The sequence below is a fragment of the Malurus melanocephalus genome, unplaced genomic scaffold (assembly GCF_030028575.1).
Source record: "Malurus melanocephalus ecotype Western Australia unplaced genomic scaffold, MMel_1.1 scaffold_416, whole genome shotgun sequence".
NCBI lineage: Eukaryota > Metazoa > Chordata > Aves > Passeriformes > Maluridae > Malurus > Malurus melanocephalus.
The window spans coordinates 191,289-215,464 of NW_026623648.1; the positions used below are offsets into that span (position 1 = coordinate 191,289).

General features: G+C 49.7%; 1 protein-coding gene across 2 annotated transcripts in view; it reads right to left on the reverse strand.

Annotated features, from left to right (window-relative positions):
• Nucleotides 1-24,176, reverse strand: part of PAPPA2 (pappalysin 2) — an 89,494-nt gene that overhangs the window by 3,615 nt on the left and 61,703 nt on the right. For both annotated transcript variants that reach the window (XM_057379659.1, XM_057379658.1), the window contains exons 16-20: nucleotides 23,136-23,349; nucleotides 15,803-15,971; nucleotides 14,977-15,109; nucleotides 13,758-13,867; nucleotides 11,148-11,219 (exon numbers count right to left, since the gene is read on the reverse strand). In XM_057379659.1, coding sequence (XP_057235642.1) covers nucleotides 11,148-11,219; nucleotides 13,758-13,867; nucleotides 14,977-15,109; nucleotides 15,803-15,971; nucleotides 23,136-23,349 — 698 coding nt within the window. The remainder of the gene's footprint in view (nucleotides 1-11,147; nucleotides 11,220-13,757; nucleotides 13,868-14,976; nucleotides 15,110-15,802; nucleotides 15,972-23,135; nucleotides 23,350-24,176) is intronic.

A 24,176-nucleotide genomic window follows, 5' to 3' on the forward strand; every position in this document is an offset into this window, starting at 1 on the left:
CATTTCATGGGCCAAACAACAACCAAACTCCCCAAAATGTCCAGACTCAGCCTTTGATGATGGACACTCACATGCAGCACCCTTTAACTGAATAACAGCCTGCTGAAAAATGTCACTGCACCRCAATAGCCCTGCACCCACTGTGCCAAAGCCAACATGTGGGCCTGGTGATAATACCAGTAATTCACATGGAAAAACCATGCCAAAACCAGACAACCCATGTGGCTTTTCATTCTTGTGACTCACAAGGAACAGAAATGGGCTCAACACAGGCTAATAACACTTCACGAAGCAGCAGAAGGGATTATGGCAAACCACCAAGTCTGGTCTCTGCTATCAGTAGCATAGGCCACAGGCCAAATTCAGGCAGCCACAGAGAGATTGCATGAGCCTGTAAGATCTCAGAAGAGCAGAAGAAAGAGTGCACCTTCCTACAGCTGGGAAACTGAGGCACAGCCAGGTTAGGCAGCTCATTCAAAAACAAGAGGGGATTTAACTCCAATCATTGCTGTCACAAACCCTATCCAGAGGTTACAATTTCTTCAAGGCATCAGTGTAAACACTCCTCTTCCACTAAAAAAAAATGAAGTGGGTCTTAAATGATTGTGATCAAAGAATGTTCCTGAATCTCAAAGTGGCTTCGACCCCCAAGGGGGCCAGGGCAGGGATGTCAGAGGCTGGCAGGTACCAGGATGCAGTCAGGGGACCAGCCAGGACCGCTGGCAAGGGAAGGCTCTTCTGGGTGTGATTTGCTTTTGCAGCCTTCCACGCAGTGGAGTTTTTCCTTGAGCTTTGCTCCACATGTCATGACTCACTGGCAAAACAACACCCGTCACTTCGGCAGTTTCCATACAATTATGGGAAGGTTTGCCCATCCTGGCTGCACAGGTCTAAAACGATTTCCAGATCTTGTGTGCAAGGTGGGGGGAGGACAGAGGCAGGGACAGGATGGGGAAGGAGAGGCTTCCAGTCTGTCACTACACCTATCAGGACTAACTGCCCCCTCCTCTCACTCAGACGGAGCCCGTACCCCACCCTAAACAAATACAGGCTCCTATGGCAACACTTGTTGGGGAAACTTAACAACTCATGCTCCAAATTACATTGGAAAAACATATGAGGGGAAAATAAAAAATGACTAATTGGACTCAAAGCTCAGAAGAGCCAGGCACAGGGTTTGGRGATTGCTGTCCCTGCTCCTTGCCTAGTGTTTGAGGTACATGGTGAGCCTTATGCCTGTGCCTTATTGAGAAGCTCCAGATGGTTTTGTCTGTGCAAGCAGAAAGAGCAAAGGTGCTGCTGGGTTACCCTCAAGGGTGCAGGAGCCCTTAGAGTTGCATCARTCTCACTTTGGCCTTGCAGGAATCACTGCAAGGCAACGCAATGTACTAAGAGTAGACAATGTGAGAGTAGAATGAACCCATACAGACACTGTTCAGCCTGTGCTTGAGTTGTGGGGCTCTCTAGAAAGCAATGCCAGTGGTGGCAGGAGGTGGTTCGCCCATGTCTGCGACTCACAGAAACACCTGATGGTGTTTTGAGATGCTGGCAAGAAAAAGGAAAACACCAATGCCCRACTGTGCCGTGCAAAGGCAATAGATGTGGTCAGGGGAAACGGCCAGTTGGGTCTCAGCTGCCAAAATATGCACCCTCCAGTGTTGGGGGGTAGTGGTCTGCTTGAAATGTCTTTTGTAAACAGGGAAAAAATGAATAAGGTAATTGCAGCAGCCGCTGCACGCTGTGTGCAGTGCTGGGGAGCTGCTGGGCCAGGCAGTGTGCCACCGAGGCAGCCAGGGAGCCRGGCTGCATCAGCACATCTCCTGCTCGGCCATCCATCTTCCTTGTTTGTTCAGACAGGAGCTTCAGCGGGGCRTGTGTCAGCACGTGGAGGTGCAGCATCTGGCACTGCCGGGCCGGAGCCCTGCGCTGCCGGCACCAAAATAGAAACAGCAAATCGAGTGCTTGGCAATTTAAATAGGCTAAAAAAACACAGGCTCTCAAAGCCAGGAGCAGGCACAGATAAAAAGAGAAAAAAACTGAAGGGGAAAAAAATTCAAAGAGGGAAAAATATTGCAGGCAAAGGAGGGATAAGAGAAAGGACTGGTTAGATCCCAATGCATCCCAGCCAGCAGTACCTCAGAGGGCTCAGTGGTGCAGTTTCTCTCAAGGCTGCTGGGAGATGCCACATAGGGAGCAGTGCTGGGCACAGTACTTTTCCACAGCCCTTGCAGGGTCCCCCAGGCTGACTTCACCCCTGGGGCTGCTGTCCTGCCCAGCCGGAGTCCCCAGTGCCATCAGCGAGGCAGGCAGGGTCCAGGCACTTTGCTTTAAATGTACCTTACATGTAGGTTGATTCAGTGTGAAAGAGCACCAAAGGGTGCAACAGGTGAGGGAAAAGTGGATCATGAAGACTCGATCACAGATCCCATCAGTGTTGTACGTTTTTCAATGGTGCATCACAAATGTTTGATAAACATTATTTCCCAGGAGTGCAGGTTTTGTTTTAGTTGAGCAGATCTGAAGGCCCAGCAYCTCACTTTTGGCCATGACCCCTTCCTGATGCTTTGGAGGAAGGTGGGAAAAAAAAAGAAAAAAAAAAACAGTGTTCACCTGGCCAATTGTGTAACTGAGGAGCTGAAAGACTCCCCTGCTCTGCCACTGAGATGGAAAGTGCTTGTCATTTCTGTCTGCATACAGCCATTTGAACAGCCAGATCCCAGTTCCAGGGAGTCCAGTTCAGCCATAAGAAGCAAAATRCTTTCTCCCAGACTGGTCCTGGGCTTTGTGACTCCGCTGAGCCACCCAACAAGGGTGCATAGTTTGTTTTCATGGAACTTCTAAGTCAGCATGGATTTTGCTGTTCTTTCATTTTTCCCTTTGGGACATCAAGCTTGGWCCCTTTGCATGCTAACACAACCACATGGCTGAGAAGATGCAGGTGTCTTTGCCCTCCTCAGCTGCTGCTTTGAAAGGAGCCCCAGAGAAACAGGGAAACCACCATGTGGGCAGGGATCAGCCCTGGAAAAGCTGCTGCTGCCCTCGACTCACGCCTCGTGCATCAGCTTCACCATGGGTAATTCCGCTCCTGGGACCGATGACTCACTTGTGGTAGGAAGATCAGTCAGAAACCCCATCCCTTTGGTGCAGGGAGGTGAAGCAGGGTTCACAGAACCATGGGACATGAACCTGAGTTCCCCCAGGCACACAAGAGAAGCCGTGTCCCAGTGAAGGTGCTGTCCATGGCAGGGAGGAACAGGCAGAGTGTTTGGGGAAAGGGAAGATGGAGAGGCTGAGCAGTCTTTGGAGAAGCAGAGGGCAGCTTCTCCCTGCCAGATATCTTCACTTCCTCCCCACCTCAGCCACTAGCCAAGATCTTTTCAAAAGCTCTGGGAGGTCCCTGGGAGGACTTGAAGAGTGCCCAAAGCCTTGTTAGACATCTGGTTCAATTAAAGCCCAATGCATCCACCACCCCAGCTTGGGTCCCTGAAAATTCMCCCTCTCATCCCTCCAACATCCTTCCAAATCTCTGTTTGAAAACCCCTGTAGAAAACTGTCAGCCCCTAAGGCCAGAGATGTGACAGGAGCTGGCTAAAGTGATGCTGTAGCACTGTGTCCCCAGAACACATCCCTTCCCTTACACACATTCACACTGGTGAGGCAGAGAGCCCGGTCATTCTTGGCTCTCCCTGCTTGCCCAGGGAAGTTGACTGGGAATGCAGACTGTGGGAGGAAATGACAATGTTCATTGTTTGGATTAAATATTTTCCTTGGCCCTCTCTCTGTTGTAGTGTCTTTTATTTTTTCTCCCCCCTTGACACCCCAAGCACATTCACTTTTCTTCTCTCTTTTTGGAGGCTCTCTGGCACAAGGAGGAAATCGGCTCTGAAAAACAGAGAGGGACAGAGAGGGAACAGGTCTGGCTTATGCTAAGGAAGTTTTTAGGGATGCCTTCATGCCCTGAGCAACCCTGAGCAGTGAGCAAGGCCTACCTGGCACATTTTAAAGAGGGAGGCAGGGTGAGCACCACCCAGAGGAAGAGACCTCCAGAAATTAGGAAACAAGAACTTGGGACCAAGTGGCCTGAAGAAGAGACAAAATCCTACAGACTTAGTGCTTCATTYCTCATTTTCATGTCTCCCAGTTTCTGTCCCCTGAGCCATCTCTTGCTCATTTTGAACTGTGGCAGYTGTCCCTTGGAGGCACATGCCTGTAGCATGGTTTGTTGGAGACATCATGGACCTGCCCCATCACCTCAGACACAGCCAGAAAGCAAAATGGAGCAATTCCAACTGCTGCTGAGCCTGCTGGAGTCCCTGAGCCACTCGTCAGCAAATCACTTTTATCACATCCCAGGTCTCCAGAAACATCTGCTCCAGCTCCAGTATCTTCTCCCTCGTCTCACAGTGGAAACAGAGGCTTGTTTTTTTGAGAAAATTCTCCACATACCTGAAGAAACACTTCAGGGAAGAGGTGATGGGCTGGAAGATGGTGACATGCTGCTGTCTGGTTTCAGTCCATGGACAATCACTGGTACTGCCATACCAGCTCCCAGCAGTCTTGGAGTGGAGCTCTAGGTGCTCTTCAGGACAATGGGGTCCCTTGGACACAGGTTTCACACAAACAACTGGCCCCATTTGAACCAGTGTGTGCTGAGGYTGTGTGGGATTGGTGTCTGTAAAGGGGGATGGAGTGCACAGAGGCTCCACAGGCTGCTGTTGATGCCATCCTGGGAGAGCAGATCCTTGCCCTCGTGGTGCCTCAAAGTGCTTCTGTGTCCCAGGCCAGGATTTGGCTCAGACACACTTCTGCTGCAGAAGAGAACATGTGACACTCTGGAGCCCTGAATGGGGATGTGGTTATTTTATCCCTGTCCTAGTCTGTGCTGTGCTGCTCAGGCACCTCAGCAGAGAGCCATCTGGAAAGGTCTCTGCACAGTCCAAAGGACAAGGGAGAAGATAGGGATGAAAAGCTCATGTATATAAACACCACRTCAGAGCAGGTCTTTGCCTCCATCAAAACATCCATATCCATGATCTATTCATGGTGAGATCCTTAGCCTTACACCCTTATTTCAATGCTAACAGGAGAAGAGAAACAGAAGCAGGGAAGATGAGGGAGAGAAGAGCAGAGGAAGTTGTTGTGTGTCAATAGTGCTCCTGGCAAGCGTGGTGGCTCCCAGAGATAGTCCCTGGTGCTCACCATTCCCAGGGATACTGCTGGGGCACCCAGGAGAAGGCAGGACTTGCCATGCCATGAGCACCAGCCTGCGTCTCTGCCCTCAGCAGCTCGCCTGCTGCATGGATTAGATCYCTTGCCAAGCCATTTGTGCAAAATATGTTACAGGATAGAACGGGTTATGGAAAACAAGCCTTGAAAACCACAAGGGCCTCCTGACCCACTTGTATCTAGTTTCTGCCAAGTTCTTGTTACAGATCTTAAACAGAAAGAAAAACAATGTACAAGGGATGAAGGAGCTGAAGGGGAATGAATATTCGTGTTGGAAGAACAGTTGGCTGGGCTACGCTCGGCGATGTTTGTTTATTATCAGAAACGACTCATTGATTTTTATTTCAGCGGTGCTTTCAGTGGTTTTCCACTCTGTCTGTATCACYGGCTGCACAACTGTGAGTGCTGGGAGGGGGAAGAGCGGGACATGGACAGGGATGGAGGGAAGGCACCTGAACTGGAGAGGGCAGAGAAGCAGCCTGAGGTCAGCACATCCCGAGTGCTGCTGGCACAATGTGGCCTGGGGRGGCTGAGGCTGCTGCCACCTCTCTTGGGCTCCACCATCACTGGTGGTGTGTCTGGGTGCTGTTGCCCTACCCATGCCAGAAGATCTTTTGGGGTCCTGTGAGCCTGTTCCTGTAGGTAGGGGAGAGGCACCCTGTCCTTGCACTGTGTTGCTGTGTGATCATTTCACTTCCCTCTGCTTTATCTCTTAATAAAATGATGCTTCTACAATCACACTCTATGTGTATGCAGGGGACAGAGATCTGACCATTTAGGAAAAGTATGCCTCAGCTGAGATTTTTGGCAGAGGAACAGATTTCTTTGGGATCATCCCCTGGAAGGCTGTATCCCACACTGAGCAGCCTGCACGGCTCAYGCCAAGAGCAGCATGAAAATGTACTCAGCAGGTATGTGAAGAGCTCCCCATCTTGCCTTCCACCTCGCCAGCTTTGCCTTCACCACTCAGGGTCAGGTCTGATCTAGAAGTGACTGCTACCTGCAGTTCTTGTTTCTGATGCTCCCCACCATCTGCACAAGCTGCATTGAGCAGGGTTGGAAGGTACAGCATTGTCTGGTCCAAGAGAGGAGACAGTGATGATGTGAGAAYCATGAGAGGGTGACTAAATTGTGGCCATGCTGCTCTAGCTGCTCTAGTGGGTCTCTTTGGAGCAGCTGGGGTGCCTGTAGTCCTCATTGCCTTAACCCCTAGAAGTACAGTGGAGAATCCTTCCTGGAGTGGAGCATTCCGCCAGTTCCTTACCAGTTTTCTGTGCTGAGTTTTGCCATGGTACAAAATCAGAGACCACAAGTATGGGATGAGGTACAACTAAGTGTYCCCAGCCCCACTGATACTGATACCAGAGGCAGCCCGACCCCAGCTGCCGTGCTTTCCCAGAGAACAATGTCACCCTGCCCCCCATCACGTGAAAGAACAGCAGATTTTAGATGAGGCTYCTCACCATCCTTATTGCATATGCCTTCAAAAGGGTTAATTCTAACTGAGAAATGCTGGACACAAGGCACAGATGTGCCAGGTGAGGGTTTTGTGCATGCTGGTGGGAAGAGCCAAGGATCCTTCAGGGTCCTGACCACTTGTTGGATCAAGAGGCTCAAGAACAACTTGCAACCACACACTTCAGTCCCTACTTAATMATTTCCATTGTAATACCTCAGGCAAACCACAAAACAGAGAACAGATTAACATTTTACAATTGTGATAACATGACCAGCAGCATGCAAGGGCAGCGAGACCTTGTCCTCAYGCAGGGAAGACCTAAGAAATTCCCAGCTGATCATGCTCACAACGGTGTTCTGGTATGGCTCATCTTCACCCAGAGCATGAGGCAGAGACCTCAAGTCAAAGTCCCTTCCAATTAACCCTTTGCTACCTGCATGTAATGAAATGAAGCTGGAGGAGAGGATGAGGCCAGCATGTTGCACAATGTGTTGGCTCCCCCAAAAAAAGCTGCCCACACTCCGGTCACTGCAAGAGCAGTGGCTTTCTCTGAGTGCATTTGAGCAGGACAGTACTGGTTACCTCGTCCTGTGAATAATACTGGGTAAACACAATGATGATGAAATAAGTGAACTTTGGCACCTGAACCACAGCCACAGTGTGAAGCACAGGAGCCCCTGRGGTGGGAGATGGAGGGGTGCAAAGCAAGGAGTTGCTATAGCAGCCACAATCATGTACAGTCTATTTTGGACTGTGACAGAAAGAGCCCAAGGGAGCAACGTGGATCTCTGTACGTGTCAACAGTGTCACCTGCTTTTGAGCCCAGGAGGAGGATACAGCAGAGGGGGTAATCTTGGGATGGCTTAGGGGAACATGACCCATGTGCTGCAAACACCTCCCTCACAGCAGTCAAACGTACCATCAGGACAAAAACCGCCTCTTCCCAAACCATGGTGGGGAGGGGGGGTTTCTCTCCTCCTCCACTCTCCTCTCCTGACAGCCCCAAGCCCCTTCCCTTGGTGCCACCATCTGTTTTTCTACTGATGGCAGGGGACGAGATGTTCCGCTGGCCCTCGAAAGGCGAAGCGCGCTCAGCACTAACTTGTATTCCTGACGGACTCCTGGAAGGGTTTGCAGCCTTCCCTCCCTCCCTCGCTCAAGTACGTGCCTCACTGCTCCAGCACTGGGGAACTTGGCAAGGCACAGCARGAGAGCGGGAGGCAGATGGACGACCAGAATAACAGCAAGAGAAGGGAGGTGGGGAGAGGAGCGAGAGCGATGAGCAGGCAGGCTGATCTGCTGCCAGCATAGGATAAAGACGAGTGAGARTCCCTCTAATGCCACTGCCTGGTGACCTGGACTTTCCAATATGAGGCAGAGCTCCAGGAGGGGCTGGGAAGGTTGAGCCTTGGCTACTGCTCCCATGCCCCGACCTGAAGTGACTCCAGCAGGGAGAGACGGTRCGAGCTGCCAGGTGGCCTGAATTTCTCTTATGTAGGGTTGTTCCCCGCACTGAGGCATCCAGAAGAGAAAGCTTTCTGATCCAACACACACTTGGCAGTCCATGGAGAGACAACAGAATCTCCAAGGGGTGACTCAGAGCTGAGGTGACACGGACAGTCCACTGGAACAGCATTTCACTGCCCAATAGTGGCAGAGGTGTCTCCATCGAGGGACTCCTATGAAATGAGGGAACCTGGGACCAAGATGTCCCATGGACATGGCAAGTGAAGGTGAACCATGTGTTTGAGGCGGGGCACCATGCAGTGAGGACAGAGTACAGGTTAGATTGTTTCTCTCTATCCTACTCTTGCTGTCTGATTCTTCCATATCCACAAGAGATTGGGGGAAGTGAAACAGCCTCCAAGAACAGCAGTGTTCTTGGTTACAAGGAAGAGGGCAGGAGAGGAATAGGAATAGGATTGAAATCAGCACAGATGAGGTAGAAACAACATTCAAGGTATTCTGTAGCCAAACGGGGAGACTGGTAACATCTCCCTTCTTCCCAGTGCCAAGCAGCAGCTCCCAGAACAATACTTTGAATGAGACCCTTTCAGTAAGAGTCACTCATTATGGAAAGACAATGGCTACTATGAAACTCACGTGGGAAAAGAAAAGTTATCGAGGAAAATTTGAATTCTTGGTCCAATCTTAACAGCTTGGAGCACCATAGGAGGAAACGCAAGAAAAAGAAAAAATGGAGACATGTATGTGAGAAGTGAGGAGAAGGGAAACAGGGATGAGGAGGAGACAGGGAGCTGTATCAAAAAGGAGAGCCTAAGAGTGAAAGAAACGATCTGAGGATGAGTCTTYATTAGTGTTACAGTGAGTGACTGTGACCTTAAAAATAGGTCTGCCCTGATGAAACTACTAAAGAGGAAGAAGGCAYTGTTCCACAGAGGGGGATCAGAATATCTGACAAATAGTTAGCTAGATATGACCTGAAGGACCAGAGAGAGAAAAACAAGATGGCATTCTCTTGTATAAAATTGAAGGGCTACTCTYGTAGTGACGGCAAAACATCTGCTGTTAGCTTGGTGCTCATCACTTGGAAACAAAAGACGAAGAAAAAGGTCTGGGTGTACTTGCTGACCTCGGGAAATCTGTGCTGCCAGACTGATGTAACTGCAGAAACAACAGATATAGTCCTGTGTCCCATCAAAAGAGACATTTCCAGCACAAGGAAGCTTTGTGCAGGGTTTTGGTGAGACCTCAGATGGAAGAATATGTACTGACTGCTTGGTCATTCCTGATGAAACAGTAATTGAAAGCAGAAAAAGCATTAAAAAGTCTACAAGGGGGATGAAGAACATGAACTCTCTCCATCTTCTGGTGGGGTGCTGCAAGGTTTTGGCTTGGTTAACCTCCTGTATGCCAAGAGTGCTGCCTAGGACTGCTTTCTAAGAGTAAAGGAGGGTGACAAGCAAATAGGAGCAGAAAGAGCTCATGTTGGCTGCAAGTGTGTTTGGGTGGTTGATGAGAACACAGTGACTCTTCCAGTGAGACACTGGCACTTCAGGTAGTTAGTCTCTCTCTCACACACACACATAAATAAGCTGGCAGTTTTCATCATTCCTTACATTACCTCTCAGTGAAGGCACAGACCCAAGGTGAAGCACAGGAACCACAGAGGAGGAAATACTGGGGTCAGTCTGGTGTACCTGAGCCTGAGGACAAATCCTCACATTTGTGTCAGCTTTATGTTACCTGAGCCTCACAGGAAGGGAAGAAGCAGCACCTCACACACCATCGGCTTCTTTTTTGAAAGGACTAACTCCCAGAGAGCACAAGGAGAAGTTCTCCCTTGCTAGCAGAAYCACCACAGAAACAATCACAATCATCTGCACTGCTCTTCCACTTAAACCAACCCATTTCAAACACATTACCCCAGACTTGTACCAAAAGATGTGGTTTAGAACATTYAGAGCTCCCAAAATGCCAGAGGATCACTAACTTCTGGTACTCCATCACCAAACACTTCTCTAGCACACAGCACCTCATTCTCCCACTCTTTCTGCCTGTGTTTCACAGTAGACACACACAACACAGACATCGAGTTTGGGAAATAACTGCTGCACCTTTTGAAGGCACGAAGGTTTCCTTTGTGGGGATGTGCCCCCTTCAACAYTGCCCTTTCCCCCACGCTTCAGTCGACAAAGAGCTGAGCTCAGCAGAACCAGCGAGCAAAAGCAATCATTCGCATTGAAATGAGCACRAGAAAAAATACAATCAGCAAAACCCAAAGCTATTTTTGGTGTGCAAACTCCATTTACATTTTCCCTTTTGGTAAAAATCCCAAATTTTCAGCATACAACATTCCAAAATTCCCCCCTTTTTCCTTTTATCCTCAATCATAATAACAACTAGTGTTTGACAAAGACTGCCTATTTTTAATTTCCTTTGCAAACTGACTCCAGGCTGCCTATGATTTTCTCCTGCCTGGTCATTATTCAAAGCAAAATGAGTGGCTAACCAATTTCTGCAAGGAATTCTTTGTCTGCAGATTCTTCAGGAGCAGTTTGTTTTGCATGCTCAAGGCTGGAAATCCTGGTTGTTTGGTTTGGACCCATGAATCACATAGGGTTTTTCTGGACCCATGTTACTCTAGAACTGCGGTTCTGATTAACAAAATATTCCAGCTTGGAGTCAGCTCAGGCTTTTGGGGGATACCCCTTGCCAGTGAAATCCTTTTGCTAGAATATGCTGCCCAGGCTGGCCAAGAARAAGCAGGCAAGGAAGGAAATGGGTTATCGTGCAGCTCTTGCTCCCCAGCGTCGCCCTGGCTGTGGGGACCTGACCCAAGGAYGCTTCCTCTGTTATCTCTGCTAATCCAGCAAACCCCGGCCCAGCTCGGAGCAAACACAAGGTCAAAGCAATCTGGTTTGTGCTGGAGCAGGYCTTCACTGCCAGGAGCTCTCCTGCAAGGAGTGAGCAGCTTGTGCTGGGCACAGGGAGGGCTTACCTCGCATGACGGGATGCAGTGGATGACAGAGGGGTCYGGGTACCACCGCAGCCTGCCTGTGCACACAATGTTCTGGGAGGGAAGGAGAGAGCAGTTAGATGAGCTGGCAGAGGGAGGGGAACAGCCACAAGTGCTTTCTGGAGCTAGAGGGTCTCCTACAACACTGCATTGCTCACTGTGAGGCAAAACAGCAGTGACACCCCCTGGACCCTCCCTGCACCCTTGGAGGACCACCAAACCCAGGGCAGACACACGCTTGTGTGTGTGTGTGTGGGTGTGTGTGTGTGTATTTGGAGATTTATATTGGTTGGACTAAGTGATCTTGGAAATATTTTCCAGCCTTAATGATGCTATGTTTTTATATTAATACAAAACTGGAAGAGGACAAACGGAGAGGACAGAGACTACCCAAGAAGTGGGTTTGGTTGGCAGTGCCATCACAGTGTCTGACTTGCCAGGAGCTGCTGCTGGGGGCAAGAGGCTGGAGTCTGCCCCCCATCTCTCCATGTGATGCTGAATTCACYGGGTCATCAATCAGTGCCTACAACAATTGGCTCATTGATCCCTGCTCAGGCTCCAAAAACTGCATCCTGGGAGGACTGATCTCCCCAGACCTGACCTGAGGCAGATACACCAGAGTCACTCTGAGGATCTCATTGGTGTTTACAAGGTACAAACTGCGCTGTTGCACCGGATGGACAGCAGAGCGAGATGTGAAGGGCTCGGTTCCAGCCCTGGAATGCACCACCACGCTCATTCAGCTGGGGTTTGTGGGGAACACTCATGATTACACAGGGGGAAGAAAAGCCCCACCGCACATGCAATTTCCTCCTTGTAAAGCTCAGGCAGCCTTTGAAATCTGAGGCCCCACCAAACGGCGCCTGGCCTGTGAAAGTGTCCTGGGATGCCCTTCGCAGGACAGGAATCGCTCTGAGGGGCAAGGTGTATTCTCTCCCAGCCTCTTGTTTGATGTTTTCAGCGGCAGGAAGACCGGTTCCAGCACTTCAAGGTGGCATGGTAGCCAGGGATGGGGCAGCTCTGCCCATGCAGACTGGCTGCAGGTCCTTCTGCAGTATCTCCAGTCAAGACTGTGATAAGGCTGGAACAGGATGAGGTCCTGGCCATCCACAGCCAGTGCAGGGACAGCAGACCCAGAGGGAGCCAGCCTGAGGGGGCAAAGGCTGGGGAATTCCAGAGCCCACCAATTCCTGCTCAGCCTAGAGGATGTGTGCATCCCAGCCTCACGGAGTTGTTTTGTATAAGGTTGTTGTGCAACTCAGATGCCATTTTAGCATACTCATTTTAGCCCACTCATATTCCAGGCTGGGAAATAAGAGCAGAGAGACAAACCTGCTCAGCTGTGGGWTGAAATGAATCAGAGCTGAAAGCAAAACAGGACTGTGCCTACCCTGAGTGGCCYCTGCAGTTCCCTGTGCTGTTCACCCCATCCTCTCCATCACCTTGGGAGCATGGCAGCTCCTGRGAACAGCAAACTGTTGGAGGCTTGGGGGAGCCAAGGGGGCAGTGGTGACAGAAGCCAGGACTGAGAGGAAAACAAGATGGCCCAGGGAGAGAGCTCCTGGCGAGGGACAGAGCTGCTTCTTAAAATAACACCTCCTCTCCCTCCTCCTCCTCCTCCTCTCTGCAAAATGCCTCCCTTGCACGAAAGTCCRCAGCGCTGGTGAAAGGGAAGCCGAACGCCACTGCCTCCACAGGCCAAGCCATCTGATCCCTCARAGGCAAGGACTCTTTCCAAGGCTCGTGCTTAACCATCCCACATGCCCCAGGCATCCTCACCCCCCGCCAGCAGCCATGGGTCTGATTCAAGGAGAYGTAAAGTAGGATCCCCAGGCACGATGCTGGGCCTCCTGCGGGTTCCCAGGAGGAGGGGAAAGCATTTGGATGGAAGCACTGGCTTCTGGGAAGATTGTTTGCTTTTCTTTGTTCCACCTCCTTCCTTATACATCTCATTTTTATTTTAAGAAATATTACCCCGGCAGAGCTGCTTTTTGGTAAAGTTATGCCATGAGGATCCAAACTATTTGAGCTATTTGGGCTGCTTTATCTACAAAATCAGTAAGAGATGAGGAGGGAAAGGCTCCTCTGTTCCAGCAGCAGAGGCACCCTGCAGGTTCTGGCAGCTGGAGACAACTTTCAGCTGACAGTGCCCTGCCTCTTCCTTGGCAGGGAAATGTTGCTTGGATTGCCTGGGATTGCAACTCCGCTGCCAGGTAACTGGGGACCCAGGTTTACACTGTGCCAGAGGTGGCTTTTGCTCTCCCAGCACACTGGCTGACAAAAAACAGTAGCTTAACAGGTTTAGGCACACAGCACATCCTGAAAAATCAGTGGAATTCTTGCACTAGACTTCATATATTGTGGTATCCTGCAATTCCTTGAAAGCTGGCTTAGGAGCTGCAAACTGTGCTGAGCTTTGGTACAGGAGAACTGGTGGATGTGTAGCAGCATCCACTGCTTGTCWTTCCAAGTCTTACCCTTCTTCACCTGAGGCAGAGATTTTGGGTTAAAACACCAGCTGGAGAGGAAGGGGGATTCTCTCTCTATGCCCCCAACAACAGCCCTGCTAGAGGAACTCATCTCCTCTTTTACCTGGACTCTGGTGGGCTGCAGCCGATGATCCATTGTCTCAGCAGTGACATTTTTGGGCAGTATGACAGGGTCACTGGGAGGAATGACACAGGAAGGAATGCACACAGCACCTGTGGAATGAGGGAGAGCCTTAAGGACCTCACCAGGAGCCAGGTATGGATATCTAGTAGGAGGTCACCACTGGTGGCAGAGACAAACATAGAGGGGACCCTTTTCCTCCCCAGCCTGGGATAGCAATTCCTTCCCCAAGTCCTGAATTATCCAAGAGCCGACAGAGTTGTGCCCAATTCTATTCTTCTAGATGAAAGGAAAACTGAACACAGCCTAAGAGAAAGATTCAAAACTTCATGGCAGGACATGGGACCCAGCATGAAAATGAGTCTGGCCTGGATATCATGTGATGTTTGCTGACATGTGAAGAAGCATCTTTCATAATTTTTCTACCGCAGAGAATTCCCACTGCATTCCCATGACCCAGGAAGAAAAAAYCTGCAAAAACCACCTTGGCAAACCAGGTGGGATCTCAGCTCTAATCCTAGCCTCACATCAGGTCTGTCCTAAGCTTAACCTCAGTAGTCCCTGTCATTAGACTCACGTCAGCCTGGTTTGAGCAGACTGGGATGACTGGTGTGTTTGCTTCAGAGTAAYGGGCTGTGCCTAAGCATCCTGCCCAGTGGGAAACCAGACCAGATGCAATGACTGGGGCTGAGTGCTACAGATTCTCCTGAAAGCACAAAGCAACCAAGTCCTGCAGACAGAAATGGATGATGTGGTCCCTCATCTGGTGAAAATGCCCTGTTACACACAACTGTCACTGCAGTTTTTGTGGCTTTTATATAGGAGCTGTCACATTAACCTTGCAAACATCAACAGTAGTAACAAATGGAGACACCTCAGGGGATAGAGAGCTACAGATCAGAAAAATRAATGCAAAGAGCTGGGTTTGCCCTAAAGACAATCCCTGCTGCTTATAAAAAGAGAGATACTTATGTTAGTGCCASCTTTAGCTTTGGGTCTTGCCCAAGAGTGAAACCAAGGTGAGCACAAAGCTAAAGCTACCCCTGACTCTGTGTTTATACAAGTGGTGGAAGAAAAAAACAGGGTKTTTTTTTTATTTAGTGGGGATTGGTACAGGAAAACTCATTGTAACTATCAACTCTCTAGGACAATTGAGTGAACACAAAGTTTGATTTTCTGTTTGGTTTTCATCTGCTCTCACCTATGCCATGCCCCTGCTCACACTTGTACTCCACGAAGTTCAGCTCTGGCGGGGGTGGGCAGGTGCCCCTCAAGCTCTCACACAGTTTGAACTCCTCTGTCCACAGGCCCTCCTTGGTGCAGACGATGGGAACCTGCAAAGCAGAGGGAGAGCAGCTGGCATGACTTGCCCTGCCTGCACTGCCCATCTCCAGGACAGCCCTACCACCAGCCATGTCCAGAGGGAAGTTCCCCACAGCAGCTGCATTACAGACATCTGGTTCAGCCTATGTTCACTGACCAGAAAGCCAATTGTTTTCCAGCTGCTACCAGATCCTACCAGAGGGAATCAGACACACTCATTTGGACAGGACCCTTTCCATGCATTGATAAGACACAGTGTGGAAGGCCCCTTGGTAAGCACAACTGCTGCAGCAAGGTTGCCCATCATCCCAGATGAATGCTTTCACAGCAGCTCTCAACACCCACAGGAAACCTGCTGCTTTCTGACTCTTTTCACACAAGGCAAGCCAGCTTGCTTAGGACCACTGCTTTCCASACAAGCTCCCCAGGGAGCAGGTGAGCATCCCCAGGCAGTGGTTCATTCYGTGTGATTCTGTGTGCWTGCACCTTGTGCCATGGCTGGGGCCCAGCAAGAAGAGCTTTGGGCTTGTAGGGGATCTACTCTTCTAACTAAGGGGATCTAACTCAATGTTACAAGGGCATTTGGTCTTGGGGATGGTCAAGCTGTTGCAGGATCTCTCTGCACGGCAGGGCACAGCCCTGCACTCTCCAGATGCTCTGGAACACACCAGTGGTGGTCASTGTGTGCCTCCCCAGCCACTCACCTGTGGTCCCTGCTGCTGGCAGTTGAGGACACACTGGCTGTCCAGCTGGAAGCCCTGGCTGCAGTTGTACATGCCCTCGAAGACGGGAGGAGGGGGCTCACACACCACRGGGACACAGTGTCCCTCTTCCCACTGCCCACTCTCCAGGCACTGCACCTTCAGGAACTTCCTGGGGAAACACAGACACCAGGCTGGGCTGCAGAACCCCAAACACCCCCACCCCCTTTTCTGCAGCAGGCACCCTACAGATGTCAGAAGCAGACTAAAGACATCTCTCCTGGAGCACCATCATGCCCGCCACGTGCAGGGCTTTCCCATCCTTCATGATCCCTCACCATGAGCACATCCTTCCAAAGGGACACACAATACTTAACCAGGACCTTTTCTTCTCCTCACTGGGGGCAYTGCACTGATCTGGGAGCACTGGATGCATTTCCCTTGCACTTGCCACCTCACTGCTCCCCACCTCTTACGGTGCTCCTAAACCACTCCTCCCACAGTCCCTGCAGGTCCTGGGCTGCTTTGTCCCATTGCCAGTAGCTACATACTTTGCTGGATGGAGTTTGCCTCCAGCAGTAAATCCTCTGGCCTGTGCCCAGCTGCTSCTGAGGCTCCTCTTTGTACTCCAGCCAGATCTGTCAATCCCTCTCTTGCCAAGGGGCTGCCGTGCTGCAGCAGATCAGTACCACCCTATGCTGCTGAAGGAGCCCAGGCACAGACTGCTTGCCAAGAAAAAAAAGAAACAGTCCAGCAGCAGATCCCACACACTTTTCAGTGTCCCGTCTTTGGCAGTGACAGAGACACCACATCTCTTACACAGAGGCATCAAAACTGGTGAGATATCAGGCTGGCCAAGGGCTACTCTCCCCACAGAGGACAAGTCCCCACCCTGCCGGGCTTTACCTGCACCAGAGCTGATTGCTCCATCCTTAATGAGACTTTTCCCCTCACTCCTGTCCTCCTTTTCCAGACAGGATACTCCAGCTGCCTGCCCCTGCCCTGTCCCACCATGGGTGCCAGCAGGCAGGGCTCCAGGCACCACGTTAGGGACTTTATAGCCTGACACAGGTATGGGGAGGGGRTCAGCAGGGTTAGACAAACCCCTGGGGAAGGCACTAAATTGCCYCTTGTTCTGAGAGGCAGCAGACAGAATGCAGGGCCACCCAGCTGCTCCTCAACACACAGTGCAGGGTCACACAGCCTGGAGAAGCAAGGGGACTGCATTTGCACCCCACTGCCAGACAAGGGGTGTTCCCTGTCAGATTTCTGCCGGGAAGATCTAGATGAGATATTTTAGAGCTTTTTTGAAGGGTCTTGGAAAACCCTTTCTCTCTTCAGAAATCAGGGATCTGTTTTTTCTCAGGACTGTGAGAAGTCACTGTGAGTCYCAGTGACTTCCTGCCAAGGTGAGTGCAGGCTCCAGCAGGTAACACAGARGCAGGCAGGATAGGGAATGGGACACAGCAAATCCACTGGCACAGAGCTCTGCAGGAATCTTCCCATCAACCCACCTGAGGAGTGAGGATTGCCACGGTGTAAGTACCTGAGCACTGAGGACTGCCTCAGTATCATCCCAACAGCAGCAGCTTTGAATTGACTAAGGGAACTGCAAGTTATTTCAGAAAGCTGGTGAAGTGGAGGGACTCTGGATTCTATTGCAGGCACCTGTGGTTTCAGTCCATTCCTCATTTAACTTTCTTGTTTGCCTGCCCTTGCCAYGAGGATGTTAGCCACTGCCTTGCAAAGATGTTCCCATTAAACTTTGCCTTCTCCCACATCTGACTGAATGCTTTGTTTTGCCCTACTTTAAAGGTGAGCAAARGCACATGCCAAGAAGTTCTAATCCATGCTGGATGTCCAGTCCCACCACTAGCATTTTCCCCTTAGTGAAATTCCTGGCTCACAGGGTGTGATCCAGCTGTAGGACTTGCAAGGGGTAAATCACTGGGGGTTATGGAGGGGGCATGTGACYACTCCCACGTGTATGGAATGAGTTCATATGGAAGCATGGAGAAGGGAAGGGAGAGGCCTTTTAAAAAATATATACATAAATACACACAACTTCATAGGAGCTTCAAATTTCCAGATCCCCTTCCACCCCTCAATTTCTTCTGATCTGGGTTAGCAACACTTCTTGAGGATTGACAAGGAAGCCAGGAAAGATGGAGTCAACCCTCCTAATGGACAGAGGAGGSAAGGGAGATGTCTGAGGCCATCAAGGGCAGTATCTAAGCTGAAGGCATTTGCTCACCCAGCTCCAGGAGCTGAGCACGCAGAGTCTGGCAGGGATCCAGMCATCTTCTGAGGCAGCCACCTTGGGGGGAGCGGGTTTGCTGTGCAGGAATGGTGACAAATGAGCCTAAAGCCTCACCTCCCATAGCAGGGGACTGATGGCTTCAAAAAGAATAGGGGAAAAGGAGAGAGACTTGTCAGTAAATTGAAAGCAAGCTGCACCAGTTTGTAGGACCCTCGGCTGCTGTGCTCCAAATAGCCTGGGCAACCTGGGCTGTAAATGYTCAAAGACTTTAGAGGTGGAAAGTGACAGAGAAGCCTGGTTGACAGCCTGGGTTTTCTTGACATGGCTCCCACAGCTGTGTGTGTGTTTGCCTTTCACCTAGGAAGGGTAGATGTGGGCAGAGGCAGGGAATACCTTTGTGCCCACCACAGATGTCCCCTACTAAACTCCAGTGCTTCTGTCCTGCTTGTCCTGCTGTGAACTTTCTGTTTTGTTTCCAGCCCCTATCTGCTGACTCCTGCCAGTCCCCATTTTCTCCTCCCCATTCTCCCCCATCCTCTCCTTCTTCTACAGCCTCTGAAGTTTTTGAACAGGAAAAGAAAAAGGACCGACATCTCCATGGAAGCTCACTGGGGACTGCGCTGAGCTCCCTTGATCTCTGGTCAAAATGCAGGCTGAGACTATCCAATCTGCCTGAAAATTCCTGAGTATCTGGTGGTTCTTTTCTTCATTCCCCCAAGCTAGMAGAAGGACCTTAACCCCTCACAAAGGCAGCTTTGAGATCTTCAAGTCTCTTCTCTCCAAGGAATCATCCCACAATGAGCAAGAGAAACAAGCCTTCTGAAGGGTCTGACCTCTTAAGTCCCCAAATTGAGAGAATCCTCTCAGCATTAGAGTGCTTCTCTAAAGGATTCTCTAGCTATTATCACAGAACAATGGAATTGTTCTGGGTTGGAAGGGAYGTTAAAGATCATCTTGTTCCAACCCCTCTGCCATGGACAGGGACACCTTCCATGTCTTCTTCTTTGCTGGTGTAGGTATAACTTCTGTGTTAAGAGTTAAAAGTAGGTTTTAATGATTATTTTTGGAAAATGTCATCACAGATGTGTAGGGGTGGAATGTCCTGCTTTTGCTCAGTCTGTTCTTTTGGTGGTGGGGGGATGGGACCAAGAAATCACAAAGATGGCTCCTGCGAGAAAGTTCTGGAAGCTCTCTCTTTCTTCTCCAGCAAAAGGAACCCTGCTCCCTGTGTTTTAGGGCCAATCCATTGTGGCTCTGAGGTTGATGGACAGGCTGCTGGTCAGGCCTGGGCCAATTGCACAGGTTGGTTACACCTCTGTGATGATGTATGGTCTGGTACTTMAGAAGAATTCAAAACAAGATAGGGGCGGCCACCATTAGTTTTTAGGCTGTTAGTATCATCCCCTGCACTGGGGGAGGACAGAGGAGGAGGGTGAGGAGATGTAAGAAAAAAAAATGGAGACACAAGGTCAAAGAGAGTCAAAGGAGAAGACTGGTGCTTTTTTCTTTTCTTTTTTTTTTCTTTTGCTGTGATGTTCAAACTGGAGAAAACAAGCTGTTCTAGAAATTACTATTTCTTCAATGGGAGACCTTATAGAAAAGAGAAGCTCTGCACCTGAGATAAAACACCTGGCCTTTGAGGACTGAACTGATCATTAGCCAAAAAGGAGGGAAGACGTGCCCCACCCATGTCTGAAGCGAGTTGATGCTCAGAAGAAACTGTGTTCTGCCAGGAGATTTGAGAGAGTGCCCTTGCCCTCAGAATGAAGCAGCTCAGCCTTGGAGGACTGTTTCCCTTTCTCCCACGAGGTAAAGAAAAGAATCCCATTCCATCAGCAGTTATACACTGACTGTTCTTGGGAAAAGAACTTCCACAGCTCGGAACTGTAAGGACTCTTCTCCTATGATGCTGGACAACAACCGTAATGAGCAGTCTGATCTGTGTTAAAACTCTCATCCCTGCCCTCCTTGCGCATGGGAAGGCATGGAGGGGTGGGGAGGGATGACCTGGGAGAGACAGGTTCGCAGAGAGAAAACAGGTGTCTTAAAATGTCCGTTTTTTTTTTTTTTCCTTCCTTGTAAATAGCTTTTTTTCCCCTCTGTCTTTGTTTTTTTTCCCAGTGTGGTAGTATCTTAGAAGTCCTTAGTAATAAATCTGTTTTGCAAGTTAAGTTATTCAGCCTGTCTGGCCATTTCTGGAGCATATATGTATCTTTCTCTCAATTATGTTATCTTATCTAAAAGCCATAAATTTTGGTGTTAATTGGGCTTTTGCTCTCCCCTCTGCCTCTCCGGTGGGGGGAAGGGAATGTTGTGGGTGCTTTGGCTTTCGGCCAGGGTCAAAACCATGACGTTGACCAAGGCCTAAGCCCTATCCAACCTGACCTTGTCTACTCCAGTCAGAAATCTGCTTCAGATGGCATCTCATGCTGGAAGCACCAGCATGGAGCACTGTCAGGGTGATGCCCTCTTCCCCAAAGTATGTGACTGCTGACTTTCAGGCCAGCACTTTAAAATGCTASAGCTGTGGGTGATGCTGAACATTTCTCCTTGACAGTTCCTATCTTCGGTAATCCAGGCAGTGGGTTGATACTGCCATGGAACGTGTTTTGCCTAAACGCAGAGAGCTCTCATCACAAGGCACAAATGCAGATGTTTACTTCCCCTTGTTACCCCTACTTTGGGATTAGAAGTGGATCGGCAGATGGAAGCCAGGCTGTTAAATGGCCTCTCCAGGCTGGAAACAGAAGAGTCAAAGAAACTTTACCCTTCATGCCAGCACTGTCAGTCAGATGAACCTGCCAGCAGGAAGGCAGGAATTCTCTGGCAGCATCTTGATTACACAATCAGTATTTCCTCAAGGATCCCTTGTTGACAAGAGTGATTTCCCAAGGGCCTTTCCTCACCCAGGTTAACAGACAAAAGCATCTCTGAGACAAGTGATTTCTTCATCCCCTTTCCCTTTCACTTAACTATGGGAAATGAATTTCACCTATGATCTCAGTACTTTCTAAGCATCCTAACTGCTCCTGCAGTAAAATTMAGCTGAAAAATAGAAGTGAGGGAATTGAACATCCGTGTCCAAGATCATCTTGGCTTGCACGGGGACAGCTGGATCCCAGTCACGGGTCCGTCCTGCATAAGGGGGAACCACAGTTACCACATGAGGAGCAAAGATAGAGCTAGAAGAATAATTCAAAGGAAGTCTGACTGTATTTCCAAGGGTGAGCTAGTTAGTGTGCATGAGGAATCTTCAGTCACAGATTATGCTTGACTTTTGTCTAARATATAACACACATAGAAAGCCTTGTTTCCTTATCTACAATGACACCTGTATGGCACTAAATCCCTTAGCAAGGCTTGTGCTTGTGGGCTGGTGAACAACCTGGAGAACTCAGAGAGTTCTCTCTCTCTCTCCAGAGAGACAGCAGAGGACCCCAAAACCTGATGTCCAAATCACCAGCTCAGACCCTACTTTCACATCAGCACATCAGGAACCTGTACCTCATCAGTGTCAGCTGCTTCCAGAGTTCTCCATCTCCTCACCTTCTCCAAAACTGACCTGATCAGAGAAAACAACTTCTCCCTCTGGCAGCTTCTACCCTCTCCTTGCCAGAGCAGAGACACCAGAAGGATTTCCAGCAATCCAGGAACTGACTTACTGGCTAGTAGCTACTCCACCAYACCAAGGAGTTTGTACTCATGCTGAGTATACACCAAGAGCTCCTGATGAGATGSTACAATGGCATTAACACTTCAGAGGAAAAATTTTTACTTGGGGTGGGCCACTCACATAGGAGTTACCCCACATTATAGGAAAGCAGTGCTTTTTCTGTTTTTGTTAATAAGATTATTGTATCCCACCATCAGAGATGTCCAGTGAAATAGCAGTAATGACAACTGAAAATGTGAAAATGTGATGTCAACATGCATTGCTMTGAAAACATAAACCACTCTGCAGATTTTCCTTGGCTTGTCTCTCAGGCTGTTCAGACCCATRTGGAAGTTACACATCAGAGGAGCCTCAGGATCTCCCAGGGGTCAYTCTTTTTACCAGCAGTTGCTGCAGCAGGACAGAGGGGGCCCAACTTTGCAAGCTGACTGGATCTGTTTGAATGCCCAGTGCCTGAAGTGCCACAGGCAYGCAAGCTGCTCGAGAGTTTGCAAAGCAGTCCATGTGATCACAGGCATAATCATCATTTGCTCAGCTCCTTTGGCCCWAGAAATGCTCCTAACACTGTGAAAAGCTGTTTACAGAAACCACTTCCTTCATTACAAGGCAAGAAATTTGGCAACTGCTTCCCACTGCACAACTCTACCCCAGAGCAAAGAGATGAAGTCTGCATCCAATTAAAACTGGAAGGGGGCATTAAACAATTAACACATAATTACCCGATTTGGGCTAGAATCAAGACTCTGGGGAGAACCTGGCCAGTGCCAGGGAATCTTTAGTGAGCAAACCCAATGGGGACTTCAGCTGGAGGAATTGTAGACAAAATGCTGCTTTACCTCCCAGCATCACTATATTGGCTGAGAGCAGGGCTAGTGAACCACTAGGAATTTCCCCTCAAAGCATCAGGAAAAATGTCCTCCCATTAAAATGCCAGTGCTAGAGATTAAATTTAGCCAAGAAGCACAGCGGGTGAGATGTTAACCCTGACAAAAGGCAGCCATTCATTCTTACAGTCCCTCTGTTCTATGTTTTATCACTTTCAGGAAAGACAGAAACTCCAGGAATCTTCCAATATCTTGTAAATGTCTAATTACCTGGAAGTCCACAAACACTTAATTTGGTTCTTAACTTTCACCAAGTGACAAACACATTGAGTTGCACAGGAAGATCTGCTTGTTTCTGRTTAAAGCACTTAACACACGTGTCTGTGCAACATCTTGCTCCCACCCTAGACCAGGGAATGCCTCTGGTGTTTCAAGAAATCTGTGTGATCAGAGCAAGCTGCTCTGCCTTCTGCCTGTCAAAGTCAGCTCTTTGAGACTGCCACTGTCCCATCACCTCTGCCCCTTGTGCACACTGGGAGGAGGAAAGAAATGGTGAAAACAGACCTGCYACAGACTTACTTCTTAGGCTTGTCCACTGCGTTCTCGGCCACGTGGTACCCAGGCTTGCACTTGTAGCGACAGACCGAGCCCACRTCGTGATTCCCCTGCAGGCACCGAGGGACCAGGAGCTTGGCATTGGCCACAGCTGGAGGGGTGGCACACTCCAACTTGCAGTAGGCTTCAGGCAGYGACCAGAGACCGTCCTCCAGGCAGGTCAGCCACTGGTTTGCTCCTGGCCCCAAAAGAGAGGCAGTGTGTGGGGTTACAGCAGAGCTGGGGAGGGAGTCCCACKGAGGGGAGCTCAGAGCAACCAGCAAAAGTCTTGTTAGAGTGTGCATTGACACCAAAGAGGGCAACAAACACAGAAACCATGGATTCCACTGCCTGCTTGGTCAGGCTGTAGCAGAAAATACTTAAATACAGATGGAAGTATGGAAGGGTAATTTCTAGAGGCTGGAGAAAGGATCTTAGTTCTGCAAATCTCCCCAAAACTTTCCCTTAAAYTTCCACTCTTTGGTGGTGCCCCAGGACAGCCAGGGTCCTTTGTGTAAGACACCTATCGGTGATAATCAGTTCAGCCCATCCCATTCACCCCAAGTGCTTTTTGCAGCTGGTTCTTACCTACACTTAACAAGCTGTSTTACCCCACTCCACATGCTGTGTGAGATCAAAGAATCATGGAATGGTTTGGGTTGGATAGAAACCCTAAAGGCCATCTAGTCTGGACCCCCTGCCATGGGCAGGGACTTCTTCCACYAGATCAGGTAGCTCAGAGCCTGGCCCAACCTGGCTTTCAATGTTTCCAGGGACTTGGGGGGTTGGGGGGACATCCACCACCTCTCTGGACAACCTGAGAGTGAAGAGGATGGAAAGCACCTTAAGGAAAAACAYGGGAGGCTTCACTGGTGCGACTGGGAATTCAAACCAACCATCATTAGAGGGTTGGGTTGAGTATTACAGCCCAGCTTTTTGTTGTCCCTGATAGACCCAGCTAAATGGGTGGCCAGGCAGCTCTGGATGCCTGCAGGAAGTGTCTAGGGCTGCATCACCCATGTGGTG